This window comes from Phalaenopsis equestris, unplaced genomic scaffold, assembly GCF_001263595.1.
Source record: "Phalaenopsis equestris unplaced genomic scaffold, ASM126359v1 Scaffold000084, whole genome shotgun sequence".
Classification (NCBI taxonomy): Eukaryota; Viridiplantae; Streptophyta; class Magnoliopsida; order Asparagales; family Orchidaceae; genus Phalaenopsis; species Phalaenopsis equestris.
The window spans coordinates 1,153,774-1,163,533 of record NW_018164526.1 but is presented as its reverse complement, the minus strand read 5'-3'; the positions used below and the strand labels follow the sequence as shown (position 1 = coordinate 1,163,533).

The following is a 9,760-nucleotide window of genomic DNA, read 5'->3' as shown; positions in this document are numbered from 1 at the left end:
AGCATTCATTCTCTCTAAACCCGGTTTAACTTTTGGAAAGTGAACAATATGCCTTGAAATTAGACTAATCTGCCCAACTAATATTCAATCAAGTTTCCATTAATATGAGTAATGAGAATTCATGAGGAAAATTTTGAATTTTAATTTGAATTTAAATATTATGCATCATTATTATATAGGCATATAAACATATTTTAAGGTCAATATATAAATATATCAATTTATTATATATTACTCGAATATGATGTCAATATATAAATATATCAATTTATTATATATTACTCGAATATGATGGATGAAGCCTGATTTCACTGTTAATATGCTCGTTTAAACCGTCTTGACGATCCAGACACATTTGCACATTTGCGTAGTGTGAAATAGATATATATGGAGGTCACCAACTATAATGTGGTTAATTGACACGAGAACTCCATTAATTGTTTGTCAAATTTGCATACATACCACACAATTATTATGTATTTATCGAACATTTAAACTTAATTATTTACATTAACTGCCATTAATTTATTTATTTTTGAGTGATAATTATATTTTTTATGAGTTAATTTTATTGTAAATAGGAAAATTTATAGGCTAGATATGTAAATACATACAGATTGTGGGGGGGTTTGCCCTCAACTGCATTATTGCTAGAGTAAATTCGGTGGCAAGAACTCAATGGGTGAGGCAAGCGAGTACAGCTTATAAATTGAATCAGCTGCATTTACAAATATACCACACTGTTCCCATGTATTACATACCTAACCCCTAAATTCTCCTCCTTTTAATTTATACCACCCAAAATAAATCAGTCACATCACATCAAAGGTGCCATTATTTTAACTTTTAGAAAGCGAAGTACACTGTTTTCATGGATATTAAAGGTGGTATGGATGTAAAAAATTAAAACTTTAGGTGCTATATATGTAACTAGAGCGGCATTGAGTGGTTGGTATTTAAAGCTTTCAATGTTGTTAAGAATTGCCAATTTCCAAGTGTTGGACATAATTAATAAATAAAATAAAATAGAAAATAAAGCCAATATTGTAAAGTTTAGGTGCTATATATGTAAATAAAGATTTACATACATACCACTCAATTCTTATGTATTTACATATCTAACACCCCAATTTTTGCATGCATGCATACCACCACATTTACCGGTGCATGAAAAGCTACATTTCACTTTTAAAATGGTGGCACTTTTGACTTTATTTGAAGGATTTTGGTGGTATAAATGTAAAAATTAAAGCTTGTTTCTTAGATATGTAAATATATAAGAATTGGGACTACCATGTGGGAATTCACATTATAAAATCTTAATTAATTTAAAGAAAAGGTAACAAGTTTAATTATTAATAAATAAGTCTCATAAAATAATTAGGGACTAACATGAGGGAATTCGCGTTATAAAAATTCATACTTTGAAATACAGAATTTCATGCACTTATACGTGACATAGTGGTTGAGGGTGAAATATCTGTGTTGGTCGTGACACTAAACCGAGCGCATGCTCTGCCAAAGTACGGAAAAATCACAATCTAACGATGAGACCTTGAGTTGGAATATCACATATCATATTTTGGGCTCACATAAGTAGCTCTCAATAATCATCACTAACATAATAAATTACATTAGAGAAGTAATTATAAACTTATTTTTGTTAAAATAAAAAATCACCTTAAACCAAAATATTTAAAGAGGCCATTTGGAAAAACATGTATTTTATTCTCATTTTTTCAATTTTCTTATTTTTTTATACTTGATTTTAAATAAAATATATTTTTTACATTAAGGTTTTTTTTATTTTAATTTAATATTGAAAAAATTGAGTGAAATGGTTGTGATCCATTGTTTTCAAAAACTCTAAAAACATTCAAAAATAATATTTAAAATAATTTTAAATAATTTTAACCATTTTTAAAGAGAAAAACAAGTAAAAAAAATATGTTGAATAAAATATTTTTAAAAATAAAATTAAAAAAAGAGGTTTTAAAGTAAATATCATCCAAAACTTTCATATTTATTTATCGCACGCCTAAACTTTCATAATTACGAACATTACATGGAAACTCGAATCTATCGTTTCATCAATAAATAAAGTACGCTGTGTTGAAAGTTTAAGCGTGAGATAGATAAACCCATAAGAATTGGGCGAAACACCTTAAACATTCTTAAATAACCATTGCTTCCCACCCCCATGACCAAATTATCCTTAATAAACCCATTCAAATATTAATCAACTTCATTATTACAAACCAAACAAACAAACAAACAAACAAACACCTTTTATTCAGATACAAAGCCCACTAATTTCAACCATAATAGCCAGCTAAACCACTCCTCTTCAACCTCAAGGAATCCCAATGATGGGAATGAAGGGGAAAACATAGATCAACGGCGGCAACGGTGGCAGGCCGAATCCCTCTGCCGGCGGCGACTGCGGCCCCCTCGCCCGCAAACCAGCTCCGCCGCCATTATTAGCTCCGTTCGTCTTCTCAAGCTTCGCCTGTTCGATTATCTTCTGGCAGGAGGTGAAGAAGGCGAGCGGCGTTTGAAGAGCGTAAGAGCTGTTTGATGATTTAATTGAGGAATTAATGGCGATGATTTTGGAGGTGATTGAGTTTTTGAAGCCGCAGAGCTGAGTTCTTGCGCCGAGTAGATTTACAGAGCAGTCGGATGGAGGAGGAGGAGGATTTGGGACGGAGATCAGAAATTGACCGTTGATGTTGGTCAACGCGTAGGATTGTGTTTTTTGTCCGCCGCAGTTGACTGCCAGGCTGATCCCTGTTTTGAGGAGAGAAGGAATGGTCAAATTTGATTCAAAGTCAAAGCTTTTGACTTTAGATGAAGTCAAATTCAGATCTTTTTTCGAACATTATGAGCTTGACTTTAGATGAAGTCAAATTCAGATCTTTTTTCAAACAAACTTCATTCAAGGGGGATATGAGCTAATTCAACCAAGCATTATGTTATGGAGAAATTATTACTTGATGCAATCTTACGTTCGAATGATGGTTCAGTTGCACTGTCGTACGATACATGACAGTGTAGTTATTGTCAGACCGCGATATGTTGTCATCACATGTAATAACTTTTCTTGTCTTGTGATTTATGTATTTTCTTACCACCATGTTCTAATATATTTTAGAAGCATTTACATACTACTTCAACCTCCATTAAATAAATTTGAGTTTAATGTAACACTTATATAAACTCTGTGACTAAAATTATGTTATATAAATAATCCGGGATCATTTTTGTAACTATAAAAAAAAATGATAGAATGAATACATAGAATTAAAACAAATGAAAGAAAGAGGAAGAGAAACAGAACCAGAGAGATCATGTGAGGGAGAGCAGTCCATGCATGAGACTGAGCCAGAGAGAAAACCGCCGGCCATGGAGAGCTGAAGATGAGCGAAGAAGAGCAGAGAAAGGAGAAACGCTGTTGCTGCTGGATGAACAGAAGCCATTGGAGAATTATAATGGTGAAAATTCAGAAGTAAGAGATGAAGAAGAAGGAACAGGGTTGAAATCAAATAAATACATATTTCCAAGCCATATGTGTGCATTAAATGAGAGGAGAGAGTGAGGTTTTGTATAGTAGTAGTAGGAGGAAGGGAAGTGGCTCGTGAGTTGTAGGGGATTAATTAGACATTTCTAATACAAATAACTATTGGGAAAAGCAGTCAAAAGTAGAGCTTCTATGTATGGGTATGGCCAACTACATTGGAGACTCTTTATTATTAGCTTGATATATATATATATATATCACTTAATTCATGTGTATTTACATATCTAATTCCTAAACTTCAATTTTTAATTTTGTGTGTGTGTGTATGTGTGTCTGTGTATATGGATACATCATTAGAAAATTTTCAGCATATGATGCGAAGATTGAGAAATGGCATGGATCTCAAGTCATTTAGTGGGAAAAAATTATTTGAGCTCAAATAAAAAATCATCTAGAACTCTGATTTTAGCAAACTTACTTATAATAAAACAGTCCGGCTCAATGGGATGAATCTAATGATATTGAAATTGGCCTAATTTGAGTCGAATCATGTGTAAATGATGTCGTTAAACCATTTTTGGATGTTTTGGTGGATAATTAGAAAGTCAAATGGATTCTAAATGTTAAAAATTTATACTCAAATCGAGTGTTTCGATGACATGAATCCAATGAGCCCAAGATCACTCAATTCTGACATCGTTAAAGCAGATAGAAGTTCATAAACACCATCTAATTAAGGGGAATCTCTCTAGAGTGGTACAGATTTATTTTTTATTTGTAGAGAGACTACTCTCATACTTTATAAATAGAGTCTTTCTCCCTTCATGAAAGGAGATCTAGATCATGAACCAAAGAAGTTGAACCTAGAGATGGTTAGAGAAGAAGGACCTAAATTCCAATGTCATTCCGGACTGAAGTTTGGCTAAAGCTTCCAATTGCCACATTAGCTGACCGACCTTAACCCTTGCTTGCTAACCACTATCAGCCGCCCCATACTCATTCCAACAAAGCTCCTTGGGAAGTCACCGCATACACTCCGGAGTAACAAAGCATCATTGGGAGATGACATGAATCCAATGAGCCCAAGATCACTCAATTCTGACATCGTTAAAGCAGATAGAAGTTCATAAACACCATCTAATTAAGGGGAATCTCTCTAGAGTGGTACAGATTTATTTTTTATTTGTAGAGAGACTACTGTCATACTTTATAAATAGAGTCTTTCTCCCTTCATGAAAGGAGACCTAGATCATGAACCAAAGAAGTTGAACCTGGAGATGGTTAGAGAAGGACCTAAATTCCAATGTCGTTCCGGACTGATGCTTGGCTAAAGTTTAGCTTCCAATTCCCACAGTCTCTAACTACCCTTAACCATCGAGTGCTAACCAGTATAGGCCGCCCCATACTCATTCCAACAAAGCCCCTTGGGAAGTCACCGCATACACTCCGGAGTAGCAAAGCATCGTTGGGATTAAAGACCAAAGTCATGGAGTAACGAGACACCCCACGGAACACTGTGCCATCTCGAACACATTGCCATTTTTTGTGATATCAAAGATATGAGTGATTTATACATAAATATGAAAGTCTAAGGGCGAGATGTACAAATACAAAAGAATTGTGAGCTACGTAAATCCCCCATTTTAAATAAAACAAACTGAAAAAAAAATTATATTAATTATCACTTATGAAAATAAAAATAATAATTACTTAGAATTTACAAGCTATAAGAAAAAAAAAATTAGATTTTACAAAATTGTGATAAATTAATCAACTAAATAGTGATAAAGCTGCTGAGGTTTATTAGATTCAGCAACAGCAGTTGTACAGAAATTAACGGTTTATATCGGCAATTTAATGATCTCAATGTTCTCCATGCACAGCCTTCTTTTCCTTGCCAAGCAAACACACTAATGGCGAAAGTGGGATAAAATGCTACAGATATATATATATATAATGTTATACAGTTGAATATAACGAGCCATGAGGAATTTCGAGCCGATTTAGAGCTTGAACGGATCCAAATAATTCAATTTTAGCCGGTTAGTTTCAATTTTGAGCTCCATTGAGAAGATTTCGAGCTGAGATGGATACAAAGAACTCAATTTGAGCCCTCTGTTCAATTCCAAGTCGGATCGAGTTGGATTTAATTTCGAGTCGGCTTGGCGCGAAATCAAATATAAAGAGCAAAGAGCTAATTTTGAGCCACATTAAATATATTCAAGCTCGGCACAAAATTGGATTGTTAACAGCTCTATTTGTGGTAGGATGAAGGTATTCTGGAGACTGTGATAAGGCGATAGTGATTTGGTGATAGTAATCAGACAAACTATGATTGTTGATGACTATTATGCCAAAGTGGTTGAATGATGATTGTCAATTGCCGATAACTAAACAAGTGTGATCAACTGATGGTAGTCAGGCGATAATAATGGTGAAAACTATGGAGTTCCTTAAATCTCCATACTCTCTCTAAACTCAAGTTTACAACCCCTTCATGCTGAGAATGAGTCTATTTTTTTGACTTTTGATAATTCATATTAATGTTTTGACAAAGTTTCAAAATACTCCTGTTTGATACAAAAGTGTCTAGGAAACACATACAAGGTATAAAACATTGTGCAGAGAGAGTTGTAGTAGAGAATTACAAAAATGTGTAACATTTATTCATGATATGAACCTCTATATATAAGAATATGTCTAGCTCTAACAAAATTACAAGTTGGTACCATTAGCATTAGTTTTACATGGGTTTTATTGTAATTACAATGATATTTGAATATAATAAGACTGACATATTGATGTCAGTCGGCGAAAAATTCGTCGATCGTTCGTCTGACCTTAACTTCATTGATATTTGATGTGAAACTCAACAATCTATCAATTGATCATAGGTCGATCGTCATTCAATGGGAAATCCACTGGCATGTCCTTAATATCGATCGATCTAAAAGCCTCCCTTTCTAGAATTAATCCATCGATTGCTAACAGGCATGTTGATCGATCGCGTCATCCTAGGGGGTTAGCATCCTCCAAAGATTGGGTGAATGTACCCAGCGATGCGAATGTCGTTGGTGCGGACGGGTTCGGCGGTTAGTCCTCCCTTGAGAGCTTTTCCCTGCCTCTGGGTCAAGCTCCGGGTGTTTGTATTCCTCTGTGTCGTGTCCATTATCTTTGTGATATTTGTGACAGTTTCTGATATCCCGAAGAAAGGTGTCAGCTCTCATCGGGGTTACTTTTATAAGGAAATCATCATCTTGAACGGCGTCCACTATTTCTACCAAGGACACTCTCAGTGGGGTTTCTTGAGGGACCACAGGATTACCTCTGGATACATGATAGCGAGACGATAGATGGTGTGAGCCTTCACTTGCCTCCTTTGATCATTGTGGGGACTGAAAGAACTGTTACCCGGGTGTCCTTCGTAGCACGGGTGTAAAATCTTTCGTAGAGTTTGCCTGAGCGGCCTTCAATTATCTTGTGATGACCTCTTTTGATGTCTTTGTTTGGAGGGTTCTGAGGCATTCTCGTCGATAGCAATGTACTTATAAACCATTTCCAAGAGCTCAATCAAGCTCTGCATCTCTAAAAGGTCGAGGCCTCTTCAACCTCACCCCTTGTGTCAAAACGACCTGGGCCATGTCGGGTTCAGGTCTTTCGCATCCATTGTCCCGAGACCGCAAAGCCCTTGCGAACTACAATAAGAATAGTCTTCTAAAATCCGTAAAACAAGTGATTACCCCTATGGGTAACTCGCCAAACCACCTTAGCGCAGATGATCTCAACATCGTAAAGAATAACTTGCACATGAGAGTGTCAGAGATTTTTAACAGGCATATGAACAATTTAAACAATGTGGGATGGTCGTTAGGATCTAACCGTCCTTTGTACAGTTCTAAGGCAGGCATCTTAAAGTTCTTCGAGGACTCAGCTCCTTAAACATGTACTGAGAAGGCATTTTCCGGTTGCCGATGTATCTCGATCTGTGTTTGTCGATTCATCTCCTCCACAGGGGCGGATCCAACACTGTCTTGAAACAACCTGTCAGCAAGTTTCTCCTGCAAGAAGATCACTCTCCTTTCTTTATTTGTTGGTGGCCCCCCTTAAAGGGGGGTAGGTCCTCTTTATTGTGTCGGTTCTCCTCCTGGAATCGGGATCGCTCCCAAGGTTGTCACGACTTTAAGCGCCTCTGCAAGTTGTCCTGTCATTTGGTTGGTGATCTGAATTTTTGAATCTTGCACGCCTTGCTAAACAAATTCCTCCATGAACTTTCTAATGCATGATGCTTTTACCATGTTTCTCTTATTGGATTCTCCCTATTGTTATTGCTGGGCTCCTTTTCTTGTTGACGGCATGTTTTCATGCTCACTGCACCTTAAAGGATGTTGAATCTAAAAGTGTCTGGGAAACACAACCAAGGTATAGAGCGTTATGCAGGAGAATCAAAAGAGAAAGTGTAGTAAAGAATCAAAAAGATGCAACATTTATTTATAGTATGGGTCTCTATTTATAGCGATAGGTCTCATTTTTACAAAATTACAGATCAGTCTTCTTATCATTAGTTTTTAGATGTATTTTTAGTAATTACAAAGATATTTGATTATAATATGACTGGCATATTGATACTAGTTGGCCAGAAGTTCATCGTTGTTTGTCTGACCTTAACTTCATCTATATTTGATCTGAAACTAAATAATCTACCGATCAATCTTATTGTTGATCATCATCCAGTGGGTAATCCTTTGGGTCGTCCTTACAATCGATCGATCCAAATGCCTCTCTCGCTAGCATTAATACCTCGATTGCTAACAAGAATGTCGATTGATCGCATCATCTTTCTAAGCCGTCCCGTCTACCTTGAGAACCGTGCTGACATGTTCTTTTGTGAACATCTCATTTTACTCCTCACATTAATTTCTTTTATCAATGATTCCTTTATGGTCGCCCAAAATTGGAGATCATTCGAAAAGAGTTTGATGTTATGAAGTTATTGGGCAGTTGAAATATTAGCTTACTTGATGGTCGACATATACTTATTCAGTTATCTCACGATGTTAATTACACTCGCATTTTTTCTCGAAAAGTTATCAAGATCGACAACCTTTTTTATGAAAATTCTAAAGTGGACTGTCGATTTTGATCCGAAAGTGGAGTCCCCTATCATTCCTGTTTGGATAAAGTTTTTGGGGTTAAAATTATATCTGTTTAACCTGAAAATTCTCTACTCTTTAGCAACTGCTTACGGTAAGTCTCTCAAGGTTGATAGTCTTACGCTCGTTGTCACCAGATCATTTGTGGCTTGTGTGTTGGTTGAGAGATAACACTCAACCAGCTCCGGATGAGGTATGGATTGACACCACTCACAACGGGTATTGGCAAAAGGTTGAAATAGAATCACGCCCTCCTTATTGCTCTCATTGTAGTATGTTTAGTCACAATTCTACTATTTGCTATCGTTTGCATCCTAAAGTTCAGCCACCTATCATCCCTGCTGAGAAGGTATAACCCGATCCTTTTTGCAACACCGCAGTTCCAGAAGAAGAACATCATACTACAGGTACAGATCTAAATGTGTTTATATCACTCACTATTATTGAAGAATACCCACTTGTCAACACACGAAAGTGCTCTTTTGATCTGATAAAAGATCAGTTGGTATAACAAGTAGTTGTTTTTAATGTTCAACAACCGACACACGTTCGACACACTTTAGACCAACCCAATGATCAGGTGAGTCAATCTTCAGATGAGAAATGACAGGTCTATTCCAGGAGGAAGAAGAAGAATGGGGGCCGATTAGAGCTCGAGAATTTATTGGATGATACATTGGTTACTACCGGCAATAAGACTCATCTTACCAATTCATTAGTTGGCTCCTTCCCTAGAATTAGAGGTAGAGGCAAGGCAAAATTAGGTCGCTCTCTCGCTACCTGATACTTCATATTTTGACATTTTTTTTGTATTTTCTTTAGGTCTCTCATGTATATTTCTGTATTTTCTCTTTTTGGAACCATTTGATATGGTGGTTATTGTGTGGGCGGGGTGTCATGTTTGGGCCCTCCCACACAATCTCTTTGTATCCTACTTTCTATTTAATATATTAGTCTTTGGGCTTTCTATATATATATATATATTTGTGTGTGTGTGTGTCATCAGCTGTAACATGTTTGTAGAGTAGTCTCTTTGAAGGTCTAAGTCCTCTCAACTGACAAATTCGAATCCCTCTCTGGCCAGTTTGCCGGT

At 36.2% G+C, this 9,760-nt stretch overlaps 1 protein-coding gene across 1 annotated transcript; it reads right to left on the bottom strand.

Annotated features, from left to right (window-relative positions):
* Positions 1–2,201: 2,201 nt before the first annotated feature.
* LOC110019875 lies at positions 2,202–3,588 on the bottom strand. The gene is made up of 2 exons (XM_020717735.1): positions 3,338–3,588; positions 2,202–2,787 (listed from the first exon to the last, which is right to left on the bottom strand). Exons 1-2 carry the CDS (start codon positions 3,573–3,575, stop codon positions 2,354–2,356), a joined length of 672 nt encoding a protein of 223 aa, XP_020573394.1. The 5' UTR covers positions 3,576–3,588; the 3' UTR covers positions 2,202–2,353.
* Between the last annotated feature and the right edge of the window lie 6,172 nt (positions 3,589–9,760).

Bases quoted from the DNA above. Each gene is read 5' to 3' on its own strand.
- LOC110019875 (XM_020717735.1), bottom strand. From the start codon at position 3,575: ATGCACACATATGGCTTGGAAATATGTATTTATTTGATTTCAACCCTG. The intron at 2,788-3,337 runs GTTCTGTTTCTC...TCCTCAAAACAG, and splicing joins TCCCTCACATGATCTCTCTG to GGATCAGCCTGGCAGTCAAC.